This window comes from Protopterus annectens, chromosome 3.part1, assembly GCF_019279795.1.
Source record: "Protopterus annectens isolate FY-2018-M chromosome 3.part1, PAN1.0, whole genome shotgun sequence".
Classification (NCBI taxonomy): Eukaryota; Metazoa; Chordata; order Ceratodontiformes; family Protopteridae; genus Protopterus; species Protopterus annectens.
Window position 1 is genome coordinate 47,456,085 of NC_056732.1, and position 23,800 is coordinate 47,479,884.

Sequence of the window (23,800 nt, forward strand, 5' to 3'; positions counted from 1 at the left end):
CCTCCCCTTGCTCATTAATGAATGACATCATTGTGCTGCTGTCCTTATGCAGCTGCAAAATGTCATTTACAAATTTATTTCAGGGCCTTGACAGCAGAATCATTGCCATCATTTACTTCACACTATTTCTTTCACCATCGGGAAGAATCCAAGCATCCCAATGTCCCTAGATGGTGTCCCATAATCCACCTGTATTGTGATGTCACAGAGCAGCAGTACTGCATCAGAAAACTCAATTTCTCCTACAGCAAAAATGCTTTCTGCCTTAAGAGTGCCTAGTCATGTCCGCAAGAACGAGGTTTGCTGCATGACAAACTGTCAGAGTGTTTCCCAGAGACTGTATATATGAAAGACTTCCCAAGTCTCCTCCAGAGTTATCTGTATTACGTAGTTCTCCAAGTAAATGTAAATCTTCATCCCTTTGGTTATGAAAAAGTCAATTATGGAAGTCGGGCATTTTAGAAATGCCTTGATGTGGTAGGTAAACAAATGGGCAAGGAGGTACATTTGAAGTAGGATCTCCCCACCCATTTTGAACCAGAAGTACTGCCTCTTCACTTTGACTATGGGTATGTGGAGATGGACATCCTTCAGATCCAAATCAACCATTAATCTGCTTATAGAAGGAAAACAGGCAGGACAGCTTGTACAATTATCAACTCTGGATCCTTTAGGGGCTTCTTCATTTTTGATGAATTTAAGATGGACTTCCAATAAAAATCCTTCTTAGACCCAGGAATAGTCTTGGGTTAAATCCTTTGCCCTCTTCTGTGGTACTCTTTGCATTATCCATTGCCAGAAGAGATCTTGTAATAATGACAGGAGGGTCTTTGTTCTCTGAACACTGGAGGAATTCCTGAGAATGTTTTTAAAGAAATACAGTCTACAACCATTCGATTTAGGTCTTCAGTACCCAGGTACACTTTAAGATCCCCCCTTCACAAAACGGAAGGCTCAGGCAGCCTTCCCCCACTCTGAGGGGTGGGTTTTAGATGGAGGCTGGTGAATTAAAAGGATAAGCTTCCTTGAGCAATAGAAGTTCCCTCTCTGGGTTACAGTGATGGTCTCAAAGCTTCCCTTTTTGGTTTTATTTATTTATTTATTTATTTTTATAGTGGATGTGGTCGTAACATGAAAGTGAAAACTATTTCACTGACTGTATTGCCTTTTCATTCTTCAGCACACAAATTGAAGAGGAAGACATTTGGTGGAAGCCATAGGCCAGTTCACCAGCACTGTGTCACAGGAATCTTATTTTTCACAGGTGTCTTTTTTTTTTTTTTTAACACTAGGGCCTTACTCATGTTGGTTCCTGTACTGAAGATTTTTAAGAATGTACACAAAATCTTGAAACAACTTCATTAAGTCCCAATGAGAAGCCTGAGAATCAAAGGATGAAGGCCCAACCAGCTCATGCTGAGGGAAGATCGTGGATGGGTTGGATGTCTTGGACCCAAGATCTATGAGTGGCTGCCTTCAGTGATGCATGGTGTTGACTTCAACCTTAGAACCATGGATGCCCTCATAAATCATTAGGGGATACCACCTCACCTTAAGAAATCAAGATGCAGGTGTCAAACCAGGCAACCAGTGGACAGTGCCTGGACAGACATAACTGGAGAATTTTGGACAGAGTGGACATGCTATTATCTGATTGCAGAGCAGCCTCCTGGGGGCAATACCAGAGGCTGTGGATCAATCTGTAGATGTCAAGACTGAAGGGTGCAAAGGCTCTTCGTTGGATGATTCAATGCCCTCAAGCCTAAGGAGGCATTTGGCTTCTGTTTACTGCCAATTCTTCTCATAAGAGTACTTCTCTCTTCTTTCTTGTTGGGTGTCTGTAATGGTGGTCTTGGCCAAAGCCATAGTAGCCTTGGTCAAGGTGTGCAGTCTTCTTTGGTTCAAGTTGCCTCAGAGGGTCTTAGTACTCCATTTTAACTGTCTTCACATCGAAGCATTCTCAATGAGAGCAGTTAAGGATGTTGTGCTTTGGCCTCAAACAGAATAAACACTGGTGTGGAAGTCTTTATGAGGGATCAACTTCCTACATGAAATAGTCCAATACACTAACATAGGACATGCATACCAGATGTCAGTAGTACATTCAATACAGAAATCCATAGTATAATCAAGGACATAAGATAGTTTCCCCTGAAAGGTAGCTGAAAACTTCAGATGCCAGGCCAAACCAATAGATTGACAAGTAATTGTATAACACAGTTTGATTTGCTGTACTGCTACATCAAGAAAGTACTAAACAGGATGTAGGTAGACATCCCTCTCGTACCACTCCAGGAGAGAGGGCATCCAAGCTGCCAGGAGTTAGAAGGGTGCAAAGCTCTGGAGTTCAAGTAAGAAGTTAGCCCTTCTGTGAAAAGTCCCAAGAAGTTATATTTTCAACAGGGGACTATAAAACGAACATTCACCATGAGTTAAATGACCTCTTGTAGAGGCCACAGACATCACAATACTAAGCAATACTACCACATAAGGGGGGCATGATAAGCAGAATGTATGAAACACAAACATTTGTGGCTAGCACAGCTGATAATTCTGTACACTGTGGTTCCCAAAGCTAAGAATTCAGACTAACCACCATTAGCTGAAAGCACCTAGCCCACTTATCTCAAAGGTCTCTTCCCCAATTCTACATAAAACCCCTAAGTGTTCATCCTCGACAAGAGGTCAGGAGACCTTCCAAATGAAGGGACACATTGGTCATCATAAGTAGTGACTTGGACAATCAGATGTGTATAAAATAAGTACAAAGGCCCTTGAAAAGTAGGGACATCCAGTTAAAATATGGACATCTGATTTACATAACATTTGAATGGCAAATACCAAGCAACTCTTCTGCAAGAATGTGGGATACTATTCAGAAATACACGTTTAAAAACGGGAGCGACAGAAATGATGGGAAAAAATAAGCAAATAATCAAATAGACAGTGTAAAATCTGTGGACTTTAATGAACTGTTCTGCAAAATTCTACCACACTAGGTCATTTAATTTTTGCTTCTAAAAAGGGATGATTTAAGATGCAAGCTCTCTTTCTTTAAATGACTGGTGCCTCCAATATGTTGGTCAGTTGCTTTTTTTTTTTTTTTTTTTTGTGCACTAGGCTGCTTCAAACTCATTTAATGAAGAGGGAATTCAGAAAAATTGTGCGAAGGGGTAAATACCTCCAAAAATAGGTGTGGCACATGCAGGGATCAATCAAGCTTGAAAGCAGATCTATACCTCTAACTAGGGACCGGTGAGAGATCTGCTGGAGGTGTGTCAAAATGCCAGAATGGTGAGTACCCATCTGTAGTCAAGCCAATAGCCAGGATTCACAAAAAATGCACTGTCCACCCAATCTTTTCCTTTTTGAAGTTATCTGAATTACTATACTGTTACCTCAATATAGCGGTTGCCCATGTGATGTTTATGCCGTTGTAGTGCCAAGTCTCTGTGTTCTTCATTGATGAAGCGAACAAGTGCTTCCCCATTTCTTCTCCCCTGTGCGTTGAGGCAGAGTGCAGCACCACCCCTTTAAATATGAACAGAAGCCATGTCAGAAGTAGCAGGACAGTACAACCCAGGTCAGGCTCTGCTCCCCTCGGGGGCAGGAGCACTTTTCACTAACATATGATTCACAGTTAACAGTGACATCTGCAAACTTTATTACAGAGCACACTACAAACATGCAGTTCCTCATTTGTAAAGCATCTGCAGGGATCAAACAGACAGAAAATGGCACATAGGTTTAAAATCTCAAAAATACATGGTACCACATAATACTGCTGTCTTCTTTTAAAACAAGTCTGCATGCATTGCTTTTCACCCATCAATAGTGGTTTCCATATTATTTATCATTCAGTTTGCTCCCTGGAATATTTTAACTTTCACCCAGGACTGGAGCAGGTACGATGTATATTGTGGAATTTTAATGGTTTCAGTAACATGTTCAACATGTGAATCTATTGCAATATCCCAGGATATAAAGCGAAATTAAAATTGCAGTTTCCAATAATAAAGCAAAACTAACAAGATTCATGTCTTACATTAGCTTTTTATTATCCGTCATGAATAAAGCTGCGACAGTCTAGAAAGTTTCCTTTACCAAATGCCATTTCTGCCAAAGAAGTTAAAATGCTACCAGCAGCATCAAAATCAAGTCTAGAGGTTAAAGAGGTTTTGTAAAAACATGGAACTTTTACTACAAAATATTTGTATTTGCTTAGTTTTGTGGCTTATGCAAGTGAACAGCGCTTCTCTCAGAAGTGTAAATCTGAAAAGGTACAGTTCAATGATGTGATTGGTTAAAAAACACTAAATATGAATTATGTTAATAATCATATCATTCATTACACTGCTAAAAGCAAGCATACAATTGTGAAGTTCAATGAAGGTGGTACAAGGTGCCAATAACTTACTAATCGTATATGGGGACAGTAAGACCAGAGGTATAGACCAGGGCCACCAACCAAACATTAATCACAATTTAGTTTATTAGCTTGTAATTATCAGTTCAATGTTTTACAACCATCAGCCTCATGTAGGAGGGCTGAAACCTTCACCATGGACGGGTGACCTGTATTTGATTAGCAGAATAGGCACTAGAGGGATTGGATGAGAGAGGAAGGGAAGTGCTTTGATGTGGGGCACATACTGAAGGATAGGCAATCACCTGTTCAAAAAGGTGGAGCAAGTTCTGTGCGTGTTAACAGCATGTGTACTGCTCAGCTAGGGGACATAAGTGTGCTCTGTGGGAATGCACGACTCTCCCTTATTCAAGGCAGCTACTGCAAGTTAAAGATTCAAAGTACAAGATGGAAGAGAAGGCCAAACCACAGAATCTGCAGGCTGTCTACCACCCAATCCTAGACGTAACAGGAATGGATGAGCTGACTGGGCATTCATGATAAAAAGGAATTGGTTGCACGGTTCTCCCTAGCCCAGGGATTCCTGACTCCTGACCCACCAGAACCAATGGGCCAACTTACGCAAGGGTTTTGTGGAGCTTGGAGAAGGAAAAAATACAAATTGAACAGCAGTATCCTGCCAGAAAGTTTTATTTTTTTCAGTTAATGGGAACAAACCCATTGCTTGCATTTATACATTATACAATTGCAGCTCTACACATAATTGCAAATCAAGGCTGTAGACAGGCATACACCTTGTACTCTGCAGAGTACATTTTTTTATTTGCATCCCTAAGAAACACTATAGCTTTTTTTTCAGGCTGCATTTTTACAGCTGTCTAACGTAACACCTCTAACAAGTACATAACTTGCTTATAGAGAGGATTAAAAGTCTTAAAACAATATCTTTATTAGCTTTAGAGGGAACTTCTGAAAATGATGTGTACATTCATCTGCTACAAGCGGGGCAACATGTTGAAACAATGTGTCCATGTGTTGGGAAAGCCAAGTGAATTGGGGAGGGGCAATAAAGAGAGTTTCAGTACAAAATGGAATTGTCTAGCTACACCCCTGCTGCAAATTATGACTAGAAATCAATTGCTACACATCACAATAATATTGCTTAAATTAAATTAATTTTTGCTCTATTCATTTTTTATACACAGAGAAGGCAGGGTGGCCCTGAAATGAAAAGGGACAGAATATAGATCAAAAGTATTTAAATGACAATAAAATACTCTGGAATACAGTGATTGTGAATAGAGGGACTTCAAGACTACTCAATCAGTTTTGCTGGAACAACGACTTTCTGCCAGTTTACACTGTGTGCGTGTGCTACTTGGCCACTATACCTGTGTGTCTGTACATGCTACTTGGCCACTATACCCATGTGTCTGCACATGCTACTTTGCCACTATATTCGCGTGTCTGCACATTCTACTTGGCCACTATACCAGTGTGTCTGCACATGCTACTTGGCCACTATACCTGCGTGTCTGCACATACTCCACCCCATCCACTATTGCCTTAACTACAAACAGTAACAACAAAATAGTAATTCAGGATACCGACTTTGCAATGTTAAGCCCCTTGAAGAATCTGGCAATATCCTGGTCTGAAGACTGCCAAGGTAGTCCCCTTGCTCGAACAACACTGTTGTCATCAATAATCTCCATCTTGCTGCTGCAGTTGAACAGAAAAAAAAAAAAAAAAGAGAAATTGGCGTTATTTTTAGTACTTTATGTCACATCCCCAAACTAAATACAAAAAAAAAAGGATATACTGCATCACTTGACACAAGTCAAGAAAAATAATTTTGACAAGTTTCACACTGCAATAACAGCACATAGTGTTCAGATACATCCCTCGGGGGTTGTAATCACTGGTAGCAAAACTAGGACACACCTTAACCACAGCGTTCAGAGGAGATGTTTAACTGGAAAGACACCTATTATTTAGTTCAGGTTCTGCCAGGCACAAACACAGTGTGGGAGCAGTTATTGATCTCTTGCTGTTGAAACTAGGATTAAATGAAGGTAAAAGTGACAAAGTACACAAATACAAATCTGGAATGACATACGCCAATGAAAACATTATGAATTTCCATAAACAGAGTCTGTATTACAAGTGTGGTTGTTAAACCCATTTACAAATGCTGTACAACATACATTCAATATAACCTGAAATAATGTGTTTTTTATCAGAAGGAGCTCAGAAAAAATGGGGTACCTTTTGAAATTCCAAGAATCATAACTGTGACCTCAGGAACAGCAGAATTACAGGTATGGACATGGGGAGCTATACAAAATTGAGGTTTTTGCACCTTGCAGCACTCCCCCCAAAACGTATAGTGATCTCAGTGTTGGTATATAAGCAGCAAGCTGAGGGTAGTACAGCTGCCGGGGGGGGGGGGGTTACAGAGAAAGTATTGTTGTGCAAGAACTTACCATAACTTTAGATGTCCTTCTCTTCTATATACTGCTATATCCATAACACAAGGGAGTCTGCCTCTGGTTGACTCTGTACATCTGGCCATTTTACAAAGCCTAGATGCTACTGCAAAGGTGCGTGTGATGTCTCACATCTCTCTCTGCAGAGGTCAGTCAAACTGAAGTAGAGTACAAAACGGACGTCAGCACACTTACCTCAAAGTACAGCTGTGTACATTTACCATAAATGTAGATGTTCGAGTGTATTCACTGTTGCAGTCATTACTTTTGGGTTATCTGCTGGCAGGCTGCCCTCAGTCAGCCTGATTAACAAAGTCTTGGGTCCTGCGTTGGTTGCTGTCCCTTCTTCCATGATGTCAGGTCGTCAGGGGTATAAAACATGCAGCCGATGCCATTACATCAGTTTTTCTTGCTGCAGATGTCAGGTGCCCCCCAAATGGGGAGCAAATAAAATTAAAAAACACAAAAATATACCTCAAACCAAAAGCAAATACACCAAAAAGGCTTTTAAGCATAGTAAAAGAAAGTAGAGGTATAGTCAGAGAAAAACAGGGGGCTGGAGGGAGGGTAACCAGTACTGCAACAGTGAATACACTCAAACATCTACATTTATGGTAAGTGTACACAACTGTACTATGTTCTTTGTGTTTCACTGTTGCAGTCATTACATTTGGGTACATTCCCAAAGCTATGGTTGGGAGGAGGAATTTATACAGCATTAGGACCAGCTATAAGGCCCTGCAAGACAGCAGTGGAAAAGCCAGCTCTGGATTTAGAGAAAATTGGTAAATGATGATGCTTGGTGAAAGTATGTAGAGAACTCCAGGTAGCAACTTCTAGAATATCCCTGGTAGGAACACCTCTGAGAAAGGCTGCAGAAGTAGATGCAGCCCTGGTGGAGTGAGATTGGATCCCCTGGGGAGTAGGTTTTCCATGGTGCTTATAGCAGAAATGAATGCAAGGGCTTATCCATTTAGAAATGGTTTGTTTTGAAATAGCCTTCCCCTCTGCCCCAGCAGCAAATGCTACTAGCAATTGTTCAGATTTTCTTTGAAATTTAGTTCTGTCCAAGTAGAATTCAAGTTGTCTGCGCACGTCCAAGGAATGCAGAATCTGTTCCCCTTTGTTCTGTGGATTGGGAAAGAAGGTTGGCAAATGAATGGACTGAGTAAGAGCCACACTGGAAACCACCTTGAGCATGATGGACGGATTGGTCCTCAGAGATACCCTGTCCGCATGAAAGATGATGAAAGGCTCCACTGCCATAATGGCCTGTAATTCAGATATCCTTCTAGCTGAAGTGATTGCTAAAAGAAAGGCTGTTTTCCAAGAAAGAAATTTTAAGTCTGCAGTAGCAGCTGGCTCAAAAGGAGGTACAGTGAGCTTCGCCAAAACAAAGTTAAGGTCCCAGGCAGGGGTAGGAGCTCTCCTGGGTGGTCTCAAGTTTCAGATACTGCTTGAGCAGGGGATGAAAAAAGAGGGGTGGGTTCTGTGTTATTGTGAGCTGAAATAGCTGAAGCATGGATTTTAATAGAGGAAAAAGACAGACCCTTGTGAAGCATCTCAGTTAAGTATTGCAAAATCTGAGATAAATTGGGCGCTGCTGTGCTCATCCCTAAAGATTGGTTCCAGGCACTGAATCTTTTCCATTTGTCAGCATAAGATTTTCTAGTACCAAGTCTTCTCGCCTCCAAGATGACATCCATCATAGGTTTGCTGAGGGATGCCAAGGGTGAATTTAAGTGATTAGCCAGGTTGCAAGGTTCAATATTGGAAGCTGAGGGTGCAGAATTTGGTTCTCCTGCTGAGACAGTAAGGAAGGTGTCTGAGGCAGGTGCCATGGAGATATTTGTGACACACTGCGCAAGAGAGGGTACCAGTGTTGGCGTGGCCAGTCTGGAGCAATCAAAATCATTCTTGGTTTGTCCTGTTTGACTTTTAGCAGAACTTTGGAGAGCAGAGGCAGAGGGGGAAGGCGTAGACTGATATGTTTTTCCAGCTGAAGGACAGATCATCCACTTTCCAGGCTTTTTTGTGGGGAGTCCTTCTGCAAAACTTGTCCAACTGGTAGGGGGGGGGGGCAAATAGATCTATGTCTGGGCTCCCCCATTTGCTTGTCAACATGTTGAAAATCTCTGGTTCCAGTTTCCACTTGTGTGGGTCCATGGGATTTCTGTTTAGTCCGTCTGCCAGGGTATTCAATTTTCCTGGCAGGAATTGAGCTTGTATGTGCACTTGGTAGCTCAAGGCTGTGTTTTACAATGCCATGGCTAGTCTGCAGAGGGGGTAGGAATGTGTACCCCCCTGCTTGCTTATGTACCACATAACCGTGGTGTTGTCCATCTTTACCATTAGTTGTCCTGGAAGAATGTAGCCCTTGAAGGCTGTCAGAGCATTCTGTACAGCTAACATTTCTTTTTGATTGACATGTAGGTGCATTTGATTTGGGTTCCATTTGCCCTGAATGCACTTCCCTGCCAGGTGAGCCCCCATGCACAGTCTGATGCATCTCTAGTTAGGGTTTGGGTGGCAGGGGGTAGTGTGAATGGAAGTCCCTTGTTTTGGTGGCAAGCCTCTGCCCACCATAGGAACTCCAGCCGTAGTCAAGGTATGATAGGAATCATTGTTTCCAGGCTGTGACAATGTTGAATCCATAGACTTTTTAAGTACCACTGCAGTTTCCTCATATGCAGTCTTGCATATGGAATTAGAAGAATGCAGGAGGCCATGAACCCCAAGGCTTGCAGTATTTGTCTTGCAGATGGCACGTTTTTTGCGGCCACTTGTTTGAAATAAGTTACCAAAAGAATTTGCTTCTCTGGCTTGAGGAAAGCCATCTGGGCAGTTGTATTCAAGCTTGCACCCAGGAATGTAATCTGTTGAGAGGATACCAGTTGTGATTTCTTTTTGTTTATGGTGTACCCCCAGACAAGTTAGAACCTTTTTTTTACAAATGCCAGATGATTTAGAAGTATACCTTGGTTTTCTGCTTGAATTAGACAATCATCCAGGTATGGATATATTTGAATATTTCTTTGCCTGCAAAATGCAGTTACTGGAGCCAGTCACTTTGGGAATACCCTGGGTGCAGTAGACAAGCCAAAGGGCAGTGCAGGGAATGGATAGTGCGTGTAGCCTGCTTTGAAGCATAGGTATCTTCTGCAAGATTCCCTGATTGGGATATGCAGGTAAGCTTCTATTAAATCTAGAGTTGCTAACCAGGCATCTTTGCCTAGCATAGGAAGTAACTGGTGAAGAGTCAGCATCTTGAATTTTGGAATGTCCAGAAAGATGTTTAGAGTAGACAGGTCCAGAATTGGACGCCATGATTTTTTTTTTCTGGGTACCAGGAAAATCCTGGAATAGAAACCTGGTCTCTTTTCCTCTTCTGGTACCAGTTGAATAGCCCCCATGTTTAAGAGGGAAAGTACTTGTTTTTGAGCCTCTGCCCACTGATTTGGGGGCAGGTCTGGCAACCATTTTGGTGTTGGCAACGTGTGGAAATGAAATCTGTATCCATGGGACACGATATTTAAAACCCATTTGTCTTGGGTTAAGAGTTAGCAGTTTTTTGCATGAAAAGCAATCTTTCCCCCCAAAGGGGTGGCTAAGTGCTTGGTAATTTTAAAGGAAAGTCATTGAGACTGTTTACCATAGGGGGGGGTGTCTTGTTATTTCCAGATTTGGAAGTGGAGGACCCCCATTGCTTAGTTCTGAGAGTCCTCTGGGACTGAAACATGGTGTTTTTGGTGTGTCTGGGTTTGGCTTGAGAGGATCTGGTGAAGTTTGTCACTTGATAAACGAAAAGCGCTTAAAGTTATTTACTGTGTGGATTACATTAAACGAAGTGTGTGGACTCTGCCATGGTTTGGAACTTGTTTCTTTGTTTTACTAGGATCTGGAAGGAGCTAGAAAGGACCAGTTCTTAGTAGGCCAGTGCCTAAATCTTGGAGGCTGCACTTGTAAGAAATCTTTTACAGTTTGCATAGATTTAGCTTTATCTTCCATCTTTTTTAGAACTTCTTCAGCCTTATTGCCAAACAGGGTGCCCTGAGTTAAAGGAGCATCCAACAATTTTGCTTTAACATGATCAGGCAGAGATTGCTCCTTAAGCCAAGCATGCCTTCTAAGCACAGACCCAGTAACAGCAGCCCTGCAGGAGGCCTCTAAAGAATCAAAACCACATTGCAAAATATGTTTCCAACTTGTTCAGCAGAGTGCAATAAATCCTGTAAATCTTTAATTTTCCACACAGTCAAAAATCATCATTTTCTGTTTAAGCAGTCCAATAATATGCTGTTGATATTTTAACATATGGAATTGGCAGTTTAAAGTCCTGATTGCCAAGGTTGCAGAAATATAAACCTTTTTACCCCATGTACCCAGCGCCCTGGAGTCTCTATCAGAAGGGGTAGGATTTTTAGCAGTAGAGGCCTTAATGCCCTTGGGTCCCTGAGACATGGTTTCTGGATCTGCAACAGGATTTTTGAAAAGGAACTTGTGGGATTCAGGAACCCTGTAGTATCTGTCAGGTTTACTAGGAGCCAGATGCAGGGAATCAGGGGCCAAACTGGATTCCGAAAACACATCATCAACAATGTCTAGTACAGGAGGTATAGCCAAAGGCCTACGCTGAGGAAGAAGGAGGAAATCCCTAAGCCTCTTTTCAGATTCAGAAAATTCCTAACTTTCCCAGTGGAACTGCTCCCTTAAGGTATGTAAAGTTTCCCCAAAAGAAAAGTCCTCAGTGGGGGAAGCAGAGGGAATGGAATCCTCTGCATCAGAATCCTCATAAGTAGGTATGGACAAATCTAGGTCATTAGAAGAGTCAGAAAAAACTGAGTCCTGATGAGCAGATTCATAGACAAGCTCAGCCCTAGCCTCTTAGAAGGGGGTGGGGGGTTGACTACCCCTGATTAGAGTAATCAGATCTTCAGCCATTTTGATCATTTGTTTTTTAGGCATAGGGGCCTGAACATGTGGCCTGGGCATCGTTTTTTTAGACATAGATAGAGATTTAGTTGAAGATGGATTCAGTTTAATATGCAAGTCTGTAGGGCTGAATACACACACAGAAGCTGGTACCTGCACAGCAGCCCCAGACCCATCCAAGGTAGAGACATCCGCGGGTTCCATAGGTGAAGCATCTCGTGGCATACCGGACTCCAAATGGGTCTCGGCAGAGGCCTGCAAATCAGAAGTAGTGGGCATCATGGGCTGTGAAAGCATCTCACTGAACACCAGCGAACTGGTGACTAGCTTAGGAGTGTCGTCGGCAGTTTTGGACCTTGACGGCCTGTCTCTGTCTTTATCTTTGCATTTTTTTCAGAATCCCGGTAGTCAGATGGCTAACAGACATTTCTGGATAATTAAACAGAGAAAGTACAGTTTTGTACCTACCATAAATGTAGATGTTCGAGTGTACACCCTGCTGCAGTTATCACACTAGGGTTATCCTGTCAGGCGGTCCCGCAGTCGGCCAGAATTCCAAAGTCTTGGTCCGGCGTCGGTTGCTGTTGCTTCTTCCCTGACATCAGTGCGCCAGGGGTATATAAGAGGCATCCAATGCCATTTTCTTCAGTTTTTCTTGCCCCAGATGTCAGGTGCCCCCCCAAAAGGTGGTCAGTAGATAGTACCAATAATAAAAGTTTAGCACAAACAAAACATCCCTCCAGCTATAAGCAAATACACCACAAAGGTTGCATCAGATTTTAAGGTATTGAAAGGTTTTAATTAGGACAGAGGGGATGGAGGGAGGGTAACCTGGACTGCAGCAGGGTATACACTAACATCTACATTTATGGTAGGTACAAAACTGTACTATGTTCGTGATACCCTGCTGCAGTCATCACACTTGGGTAGAATCCCAAAGCTAAGGATGGGAGGTGGAGTCAAACAGGGTTAGAGGAGGCGACGAGGCTAGAAGGCCCTGCAAAACTGCAGTGGCGAAGCCAGCTCTAGTCTTAAAGTAAAGTGGTAAGTGATAGTGTTTGGTGAAGGTGTGTACTGAACTCCAAGTTGCAGCTTCCAGAATATCCTTGGTTGGCACCCCCCTGAGGAAGGCTGTAGATGTAGCTGCTGCCCTGGTAGAGGGGGGGCCTTATGCTAGCAGGAACTGGTTTTCCATGGTGGGTGTAGCAAAAACATATGCAATGTCCTATCCATTTGGAAATGGTCTGTTTTGAGATAGCCTTTCCTTGTGATGCTGTAGCATAGGATACAAAAATTGGTCAGATTTTCTGAAAACCTTAGTTTTATCCAAGTAGTAATGTAGCTGCCTGTGAATGTCCAAGGAATGCAGGAGTCTTTCTCCTTTGTTCTGTGGATTTCGAAAGAAGGTGGGTAAATGGATGGTTTGATTTAGAGCCACATTGGATACTACCTTAGGCATAAAGGAGGGGTTAGTTCGTAGAGAAACTCTGTCTTGATGAAAAATGAGGAAAGGCTCTACTGTCATTAGTGCCTGAAGCTCTGAGACTCTTCTGGCTGAAGTAATTGCTAGCAGCAGGGCAGTCTTCCATGATATAAACTTTGTCAGCTGAGAAAGCTGGCTCAAAAGGAGGTAGCGTAAGATTTTCCAGAACAAAATTGAGGTCCCAAGTAGGTGTTGGTGCTCTCCTGGGAGGCCTAATTTTTTTATCCCCTCTGAGAAACTGCCTTAGAAGTGGATGTGAAAATAAGGGAGGATCGGTGTTGTAGTGAGCTGAAATAGCTAAGGCGTGGATTTTAATAGATGAAAAAGAAAGCCCTTTGTGTAACATCTCAGTTAAATATTGTAGAATCTGAGGTATGTCCGGCTGAAGGGTATTTTGGCCTTTAGCTTGGTTCCAGGTGCAAAACCTTTTCCATTTGTCTGTGTAGGCTTTCCTGGTGCTGGGCCTCCTGGCCTCCAGAACATCCATAACAGCTTGTGAAAGAGGATTTGCCATGCAGCCAAGGTTAAGGTTTTGAGCTGGCTGTGTAGAATCTGACTGTCTTGCTGTGTGAGCAGATGAGTAATTTGTGGTAAAATCCATGGTGGGCTCGGCCATATTCCTTAATAGTGGGTACCCAGTGCTGGCATGGCCAGTCTGGGGCAATGAGTATCATTCGGGGTCTCTCCATCAGGACTTTCAGCAGCACCTTTGTGAGAAGGGGCAATGGAGAGAAAGCATATACTGTCCGCATTTTCCAACTGAATGAGAGTGCGTCCACTTTCCAAGCTTGATGGTGAAAAGTCCTTGTGCAAAATTTTGTTAGCTGATCGTTTTGGGGGCTGGCAAACAGGTCTATGTCTGGGTGCCCCCATTTTTGAGTTATCATTGCAAATACTTGTGGATCCAGTTTCCACTCGTGGGGATCCATGATGTTTCTGCTTAGGTCGTCTGCCAATGTGTTCTTTTCTCCTGGCAGGAATTGAGCCTGTAATTGAACTTGGTAAGCCAGTGCTGTGTTCCACAAAGTCATTGCTTGCCTGCATAGAGGGTTGGAGTGTGTACCCCCTTGTTTGTTTATGTACCACATTACTGTGGTGTTGTCTGTCCTTATGATAAGCTGTCCTGGATGTAAGGGGTCCTTGAAGGCTGTCAGGGCATTCTGTACAGCTAGCATTACTTTTTGATTGATGTGCAGATTCCTTTGATCTGCAGTCCATATGCCTTGAACGCACCATCCTGCCATGTGTGCCCCCCAGGCATAGTCCGATGCATCTGTTGTCATAGTTTGCCTGGCTGAGGGTAAGGTGAAAGGCTGATCCTTGTCGAGGTGACATGCCTGTGACCACCACAGAAACTCCTGTTGAAGGCAGGGAATGAGAGGTATCATTGTTTCCAAGCTGTGGCTGTGTTGAGTCCATACGCTTTTTAGGTACCATTGTAATTTCCTCATATGCAGTTTTGCAAATGGTATTAGTAGTATGCAAGATGCCATGAAGCCCAAGGCCTGCAGAATTTTTCTTGCAGGGAGTTGGGTCTTTGTTGCCATTGTTTTGAAGTATTGAGTTAGTTGTAGTTGTTTTTCTGGCGTCAGATAAGCCACCTGGGCCGTTGTATTCAAGCTGGCACCCAGGAATGTCATATTTTGTGAGAGCACTAGTTTTGATTTCTTTTCGTTTACTGTGTACCCTAGGCAACTTAGAAAGTGTTTTACAAAAGCCAGATGTTATAAGAGAATGTCCTTGCTTTCTGCTTGGATAAGGCAGTCGTCCAGATATGGGTATATTTGAATTCCTCTTTGTCTGCAGTATGCAATTACTGGTGCCAGGCATTTTGTGAAGACCCTGGGCACAGTAGATAAGCCAAAGGGCAGTGCAGAGAATTGGTAATGGGTTGAACCAGAAATGAAACGGAGGTATCATCTGCAACTTTGTCTGATAGGGACATGCAGGTATGCCTCCTTGAGGTCCAACGTTACTAGCCAAGCTTTCTTGCCCAACATGGGAAGAAGCTGCTGTATTGTTAGCATCTTGAATTTGGGTACTTGCAAGAAGGTGTTTAGAATTGAAAGATCCAGAATGGGTCTCCAAGCATTGTCCTTTCTGGGGACTAGAAAAGAGCCTTGAGTAAAATCCTTGGCCTTGCTCCTGTGTAGGTACCAGTTGAATGGCTCTCATGTCCATGAGAGCTGTAATTTGTTTTTGTGCCTCTGCCCATTGATTTTGTGGCAGGTTTGGCATTCCTTTTATTCTTGGCAAGGTGTGGAAATGGAATCTGTATCCTTGTGAGATAATGTCTAGGACCCATTTGTCCTTTGTGATGATGGGCCAGTTGTCTGCAAAAAGTCTTGTTTGGTTTTTCATTAAACGCTTGTGTTTTTATCAACAAATTTTTTGGCTCCGGGTCCTGTTGCCATTGGATTTATTTCTTGTTACTGGCTAATTTTCCTCCCAAGGGAACTGCCAAGAGAGTTTTGCTTGGCAGTTTGAGGTTTGAGTCATTGTGTTTGCCTTCTAGTAGTTTGGGACCTGTCTTCTCCCTTCTGTGTTGCAGTGCCCCATTGGCGAGGCTTGTAAGGGATTTGTACTTGTCCTCTGCCCCTTGGGCACCTGTATTTACACCTCTGTAGTCTGTCAGAAGCTGGAAAGGACCAATTTTTTGTTGGCCAATTTCTGCTGAAGCGTGGGGGCTGTACCTGTAAGATATCTTTGACCGTCTGCATAGATTTTGCCTTATCCTCCATTTTCTTTAAAATCTCTTCTGCTTTAACCCCAAATAAGACATCCTGCTGTAAGGGTGCATCTAGTAACTTTGCTTTAGCATAATCAGGCAGAGTTTGTTCCTTTAACCAAGCATGCCTACGTATAACAGACCCAGTAACAGCTACTCTACAGGAAGCTTCCAAGGAATCAAAACCACATTGTAAAGTATGTTTGTCCACCTGTTCAGCTGCATGCAACAGATCCTGCATTTCCTTGAATTCAGACTGTTGAGGGTGCGTGCTCATCTTTTGTTTTATTTGAGACATTAGGAATTGCTGGTATTTAAGCATGTGAAACTGACAATTTAGTGCTCTCATAGCTAGAGTAGCTGAGGTGTAAACCTTCTTCCCCCACCTATCTAGGGCTCTGGAGTCCCTTTCAGAGGGTACAGGATTTTTAGCCATAGAAGCCTTAGCCCCTTTGGGACCCTGGGAGATCATCTCTGGATCAGCAACAGGGCTTTTGTAAAGGAATTTGGGTGAGTCAGGCACTCTATAGTATCTATCTGGTTTGGCTGGAGCAGGAGGCAGAGAATCTGGATTTAGGCTAGATTCTAAGAAAACATCATCCACAATGTCTAAAACTGGGGGGATAGCAAGTGGTCTGTGCTGGGGGAGTAAAATAAACTCTCGGAGCCTTTTCTTTGAGTCGGAGTAGTCATGACCTTCCCAGTGGAAATGTTCCCTCATGGTATGTAAGGTTTCCCCAAAGGAATAGTCTTCAGGGGGAGAAGCTGGGGGAATGGAATCTTCAGCATCAGAATCTTCATAAGGGGGAAAGGAGTAATCCTGTTCCTCAGAGAAGCCTGAGGAAATAGGCACTTGATCAGAGAAGGCATAATCCTCCTCTTGTCTAGGCCTTTTGTCGGGGGGGGGGGGATGGGAACCGCTGATTAAAGAAATCAAATCTTCAGCCATTTTAAGCATCTGTTTCTTAAGCATGGGGCCTTGAATTGGAGACTGAAGTGCAGTCTTTTTTGGTTTTAGAGGAGTCTTAAGCTTAGCATAAGATTTTATGGTGAGAGTAGTCAGTCTGAAGACACCTTCAGAAACCGAAGGGGTTTCTACAGCACCGGCTTCTTCTTCTGCATTGTCATCGGTAGGGCCTAAAGAAAATGGCTGTGTCAGCCTAGAACTCTCTGCTGGAGAATCCAAAGCGGTCTGGGGATCCAATTCTCTGGTAGCCAGGGGCTGCGTAGGCACCTCACTGACAAACTGGAGAACCGGCGACCGGCCCAGCAGAGGCCTCGGAGTCTGGCTTGGATCTAGGCTGCCTGTCTTTATCTTTGCGGTTTTTTATGCACGCCAGTAGTCGGTTGCTCCGACGGCATAGTGTAATTAAATTTCCTACCGAAGTAGTGTCGTGCGAAATCAAAGCATCGCTTTATAGTTTGCTTATTGAACCTAGCACAAAACCGACAACCAGTGACATCGTGGTCTCGGCCTAGGCAAGGTATACAATAAGAATGAAAGTCCTTACGAGGTATTTGCTTCCCACAAGAAATGCAATTGTTAACTTTTTCTGACATCGGACTGAAGCAAGAAAAGGTTCCCCCAACAGGGTACTTAGCTTTGAAGACTTCAGACTGAAACTCGATTTGAAAATCTCAGGTGTCGGCCGACCAGCACTTGCTAACTGCTTCGGGCACCGCGCGGCAAGAAAGACTGAAGAAAATGGCGTCGGATGCCTCTTGTATACCCCTGGTGCACTGACGTCAGGGAAGAAGCGACAGCAACCGATGCTGGACCAAGACTATGGCATTCAGGCCGACTGTGGGACCGCCTGACGACAGGATAACCCAAGTGTGATGACTGCAGCAGGGTAACATGATGAACACCCTAAATATTTAGAGGCAAAAATGTACCGACGATGGATAGTGCACTGATTAAATAAAGCACAAAACCGACAGCAAGGTACGTCGTGGTTAGCGCCTAGGCAAGGAACACAGTACAAATGAAAATCTTTGAGAGGTATTTGCTTTCCACAAGTAATGCAATTATTAACTTTTACTGACATCGGTAAGGAGCAAGAAAAAGTTTCTCCAACAGGGTACTTAGCTTTAAGTTGAAGACTTCGGTTCTGAAACTCGAAAACGAAAATTTCAGGAGTCGGCCGACCGGCACTTACGAACTGCTTCTGCTTCGGGCACCGCACGGCAAGAAAGACTGATGTAATGGCATGGGCTGCATGTTTTATACCCCTGATGACCTGACATCATGGAAGAAGGGACAGCAACTGACGCAGGACCCAAGACTTTGTTAATTAGGCTGACTGAGGGCAACCTGCCAGCAGATTACCCAAATGTAATGACTGCAACAGTGAAACACGAATAACATCTGTATGCCGCTAGAATCAGCAACTAGTAGTGGGTACTCGGAAGTCAGGCAAGTGTGAGGGGGAAGGCAGGGTGAGAAACTATACTGCAGCATACAGAAGATAAGGACATCTAAAGTTATAGTAAGTTCTTACACAACAGCACTATGTCCTTCTATTCATATGCTGCTGTATTATGCTGCTGTAGCCATAACATCAAGGAGAGTGCAAAAGCTCTTGTCATTAAGATTTGGGGGGAGGAACAGAAGCATTTTCTGCAAAGCCATGAAGAATGGCTCTGGCAAAACCTGCTCTGGCCCTAGAAATGATGTCCAACTTAGTGTTTGGTGAAGGTATGGCAGAGGACCATGTAACTATTTCTAAAATGGCAGCTGTATCCAAAACCCTTAAATAAAGCCCCAGAGGAGAATACTGTCCTAGTGGAGTGTGCCTTTACTGGGAAGGGAAGCCTCCTGCCATGGACTGTATAGCAAAAGGAGATAGTTTTAGAAATCCAAGAAGATATGGTTTGCTTAGAAACAGGGTGTCCCCAGGGCTCTTGGGTGGTAGGAGACAAAGAGCCAGTCCAATTTACAGACTGATTTGGTCTTGGCCAAATAGTATCCAAGTTGTCTATGTACATCCAAGGACTGTGGGATCCTTTCAGCATGGTTTTGGGGTGAAGGGAAGAAGGTTGGAAGGTTAATAGCCTGATTCAAGGAAAGTTCATTAACCACTTTGGGCATGAAGGATGGTTTAGTATGTGAACAAACCCTATCCTTATGGAAAACTGTAAAAGGATGCAAAGCCATGAGGGACTGCAGTTCAGAAACCCTTCTTGCTGATGTAATGGCCACCAAGAGTGTAGTTTCCCAATGTAAAGTATTGGAGAGAACAGTCTTTGGCTGGCTCAAAAGGTGATAATGTCAACCTTTCCAGAACAAAAAGTAGCTCCCAAGGAGGAGAAATGGGCTGCGCTGGAGGTCTAGGGTACTGAACCCCCTTCAAAAATAGCTTAACATCAAGCCTAGAAGCCAGAGGTGGGGTGCATGGAAGGCATGCTGAGATGGCAGATAAGTGGATCTTAAATGAAGACTAAGACAGGCCAGACTTCATCATTTCACACAGGTAGCACAAAAACCAACGGAGATTGGACTGCCAGTGGTTGCAAATTTTGTTTTTTTTTTTACACCAGACAGAAAACCTCTTCCACTTGGATAGATATGATGTTCTGGTAGTTGGTTTTCTGGCCTGCAGAACCTGAAGCATGTCCTCTGTGTATAGGTGTCTGAAGGGAATCAATTCCCTATCACCCAAAACGCAAGGTTCAGAGTGAACAGTTGGGGGTGTATGAGTGTTCCCTTCTCCTGTGTGAGCAGGTCCATCCAGTGGGTTAACTTGTGGTGACTGCCATTGGCTAGATGATGTAATAGGAGGAACCAATGCTACCTTGGCCAATAGGTGATCACCAACAAGATTTGTGGTTGTTCTTTCTAAATTTTCAGCAGAACTTTTTGTATGAGTGGGAGGGGGTATGCATAAGCATACATCCCCTTCCAAGGGAATGAAGAGCATCCACCCTCCATGCTTCAAGATGTGGTACTCTGGAGCAGAAGGTTGGAAGCTGTCTGTTCATGGGAGAGGCAAACAGATCCACATCTGGAATACCCCATCGATGGACCAGGTCCAGGAACAATCACACGAATGGATGCTAAACAGGGATGCGAGTCATGGTCCTGCTTAGAGTATCTGCCATCACATTCACTGCTGAAGATATGTATATGGCTAAGACGTTGACTTGTCTATTTAGGGTGATTTCTCATGCCTGCAGAGCCAATCTGCACAGGAGGTAGGACCTTGTCCCCCATTTCTTGATGTACCACAGCACAGTGGTATTGTCTGTGTACCACCTTAGTATGCCTGGCAGGAGGTGATCCTTGAAAATCTGGAGGGCCAAGATCAAGGGTCTCATCTCCTTGATATGGATGTGCTCCCTCTGTTGCTTCAGGGTCCATGAGTTTTTCACGTTCCATTTTCATAAGGTTGCTCCCCAACCTGTGTCTGAAGCATCTGTGTACAGATCCTGATTGGAGGGGTGAGCAGGGTTGTAGGGGCATGCCTGGGGTGTCCCTGAAAAGGCATGGAAGCATGAGAACCAAGAACACCAGGGGGTGCAGGTGTTTTCAGACAGTTCGCAAGTACTACTAGAATTTTCTCTTGTGAAGCTTTGTCAAGGGTACCATAGGAAGCCATGAATCCCAGCAGCCTCAGAAACTCCCTGGTCAACAGGGCTTTGACAGGGATTAACCTCTCAAAATAAGAAGCAAGTGACAATTTTTTTTTCTGGGAGAAGACAGGCCATCATTTTTTCTGTTAGGATCCTGCACCCCAGGAACACATGATCCTGTGAGGGTATCAGGGATGATTTGTGGTGGTTTATGGTGAACTCCAGACTTTTCCAAAGGGAAATAGTGAAGTCTGGGTATTGTAAGACCAATTGAATGGACAGGGCCTGGATCAGGATACCATCCAGATAGGGGAAGAGTTTGGATCCCCCTTGCTCTGGCAAAGGCAATGACTGGTGCTGAGCACTTTGTGAACACTCTTGGGGCCATAGAGAACAAATGGCAAAGCACAGAACTAAACTGAGAAGTGGAAGAATTTCCTGAAGAGGGGAGGGATTGGGATTAAGTAGGTGTCCTTTATAGCTAAGAATACCAAGAATGCCAGGGGAAGGTTCAGGGGAAGAAGGGTAGGAAAAGTGAGCATCCAAATGGAGGGTACCTGGAGGAAGGTGTTGAGATGGGACAAATCCAAGATTGGTCTCCAGGGATCTACTTTCCTGGAAACAAGGAACATCCTGGACCAAAATTCCTTTCCTTTTATATGAGGAGGTACCTCTTGAATTGTGCCTTGAATGAGGAGTTTCTGTAGAACAGGAAGAAAGTAGGCTAGTTGGTCTCGAGAGGTTGTGGAATACCTTTGGGAGTAGGTCTGGTTTCCCATACCATGAGGTATCCATGTTTTACGACTAAGAGGACCCAAGCCTCCTGGGTGACCGGTTTCCAAGCAGGAAAGGACAGAAAGAGACGCATGGAGAGAGGGGTGCCTGGATTCAATGCTTGGTAGTCGCAGGCTACCAGGCTTAGCCTGGAAGGGCTGCTTGGGAACAGGAGTACAGGGGGCAGACCTAGCAGAAGTCTTGTTGCTTGGAATCTTTTGGCCTTTGGGTAGCATTTGTCTGGCAGGCCTTCTCACAAAGGAGGTTTGGCTGGATAGTTCCTTTGAAAGCATGGAACCAGAGAGAAAAAAATGCATCTCAGATCCTGTAGTTCCTTACCCTTCTCCTAAAGGGCCTTGAAAGGTTCAGCAGCTGCTGAACCAAACAAAGAGCTGTTCTCAAAGGGAGCATACATGAGTTTAGACTTAATGTTATCAGGGAGAGGCTGCAACCTGAGCCAGAGCCAGGAATATCTCCTGAGGACACCCCCTGAGACAGCAGCTCTAGAGGAGGCCTCTACTGCATCATAACTGCACCTGATAGAGTGCTTAGTAACTTGAGTGCTGGAATTCGAGAGAGGAGAGATGTTTGGCTTGGACGGGGGAGACAGGGAGGTTACCCAACTGTTTAGTCACACCAGAAAGAAAGTACAGTTGTGTACACTTACCATAAATGTAGATGTTCGAGTGTATTCACTGCTGTAGTCATTGCATTTGGGTTATCTGCATGCAGGTAGCCCTCAGTCGGCCTGATTATCAAAGTCTTGGGTCCTGCATCAGTTGCTGTCTCATCTTCCATGACGTCAGGTAGTCAGGGGTAGCAGACGCCATTACATCAGTTTTTCTTGCCCCAGATGTCAGTTGCCCCCATAATGGGAAGCGATTAAATATAAGGTTACACCTCCAACAAAAAGCAAATACACCAGAAAGCTTAATTATAGTAAGCCAGTAGAAGTCAGAGGGCTGGAAGGAGGGTAACCAGGATGGCAAAGTACAGCTGTGTACACTTACCATAAATGTAGATGTTCGAGTGTATTCACTGTTGCAGTCATTACTCTTGGGTTATCCTGCTGGCAGGTTACCCGCAGTTGGCCTGAATTCCAAAGTCTTGGTCCAGCGTCAGTTGCGGTCGCCTCTTCCCTGATGTCAGTGCACCAGGGGTATAAAAGATGCAGCCAACGCCATTTTCTTCAGTTTTTCTTGCCCCAGATGTCAAGTGCCCCCCAAAAGAGTAGGCTAAATATATTATGCCAATAAACATGCATGCACTAAAGTAAACATTTCCTTCATCAACAAGCAAATACACCACATAGGTTGTATAGAATAGAGAAGTACAGATAAGACCCAGAAAAAGAAAGGGGGATGGTGGGAGGGTAACCTGGACTGCAACAGTGAATACACTCGAACATCTACATTTATGGTAGGTACACAACTGTATTATGTTCAACGTGTTTCACTGTTGCAGTCATTACTCTTGGGTTGAATCCCAAAGCTGAGGATGGGTGGCTGAGCTAAATAGGATTAGGAGAGGCTATGAGGCCCTGCAGAACTGCAGTGGCAAAGCCTGTTCTGGATTTAGAGTAGAGAGGTAAGTGGTAGTGCTTCGTAAAGGTGTGCACTGAACTCCAAGTTGCAGCCTCTAAGATGTCTTTGGTTGGTACTCCTCTGAGGAAGGCTGCTGAAGTGGCTGCTGCTCTGGTTGAATGTGGCCTAATGCCCGTAGGCACTGATTTGCCATGCTGTGAGTAGCAGAAATGAATGCAATGGCCTATCCATTTTGAAATAGTCTGTTTTGAGATAGCCTTTCCTTGTGATCCTGCAGCATATGCCACTAAAAAGTTGCTCAGTCTTTCTGAAAGCTTTAGTTCTGTCCAAGTAGAAGCGTAGCTGCCTGTGTATGTCCAAAGAATGCAGAAGTCTCTCACCCTTGTTCTGTGGGTTTGGATAAAATGTAGGCAAGTGAATGGTTTGGTTAAGGGCCACACTGGACACCACCTTAGGCATAAATGTCGGGTTCATCCTCAGAGAAACCCTGTCTGGATGGAAAATGATAAAAGGTTCCACAGCCATGAGTGCCTGTAATTCCGAGACTCGTCTTGCAGAGGTTATTGCTAGGAGCAGAGCTGTTTTCCAGGATAAGAATTTTACATCAGCTGTTGAAGCTGGCTCAAAAGGAGGCAGTATGAGTTTTTCCAAGACATAATTGAGGTCCTATGCAGGTATTTGTGCTCTCCTTGGAGGTCTTATGTTTTTGGCCCCTCTGAGGTACTGACTTATTAAAGGATGAGAAAAGATATGTAGTTCCATATTGTAATGGGCTGAAATGGCAGAGGCATGAATCTTAATTGATGAAAAGGATAGGCCTTTGTCCAGCATCTCAGTTAAGTATTGTAAAATCTGAGGAATATTTGGTTCAAATGTGTCAATTCCTTGTGCCTGGTTCCAAGCACAGAATCT

The 23,800-nt window shown here is 43.8% G+C and overlaps 1 protein-coding gene across 3 annotated transcripts in view; it reads right to left on the bottom strand.

Moving 5' to 3' along the window:
- ESRP1 (epithelial splicing regulatory protein 1) overlaps window positions 1–23,800 on the bottom strand; it is a 627,793-nt gene that overhangs the window by 311,770 nt on the left and 292,223 nt on the right. For all 3 annotated transcript variants that reach the window (XM_044066542.1, XM_044066541.1, XM_044066543.1), the window contains exons 7-8: window positions 5,978–6,088; window positions 3,399–3,531 (exon numbers count right to left, since the gene is read on the bottom strand). In XM_044066542.1, the coding sequence (XP_043922477.1) occupies window positions 3,399–3,531; window positions 5,978–6,088 (244 nt within the window). The remainder of the gene's footprint in view (window positions 1–3,398; window positions 3,532–5,977; window positions 6,089–23,800) is intronic.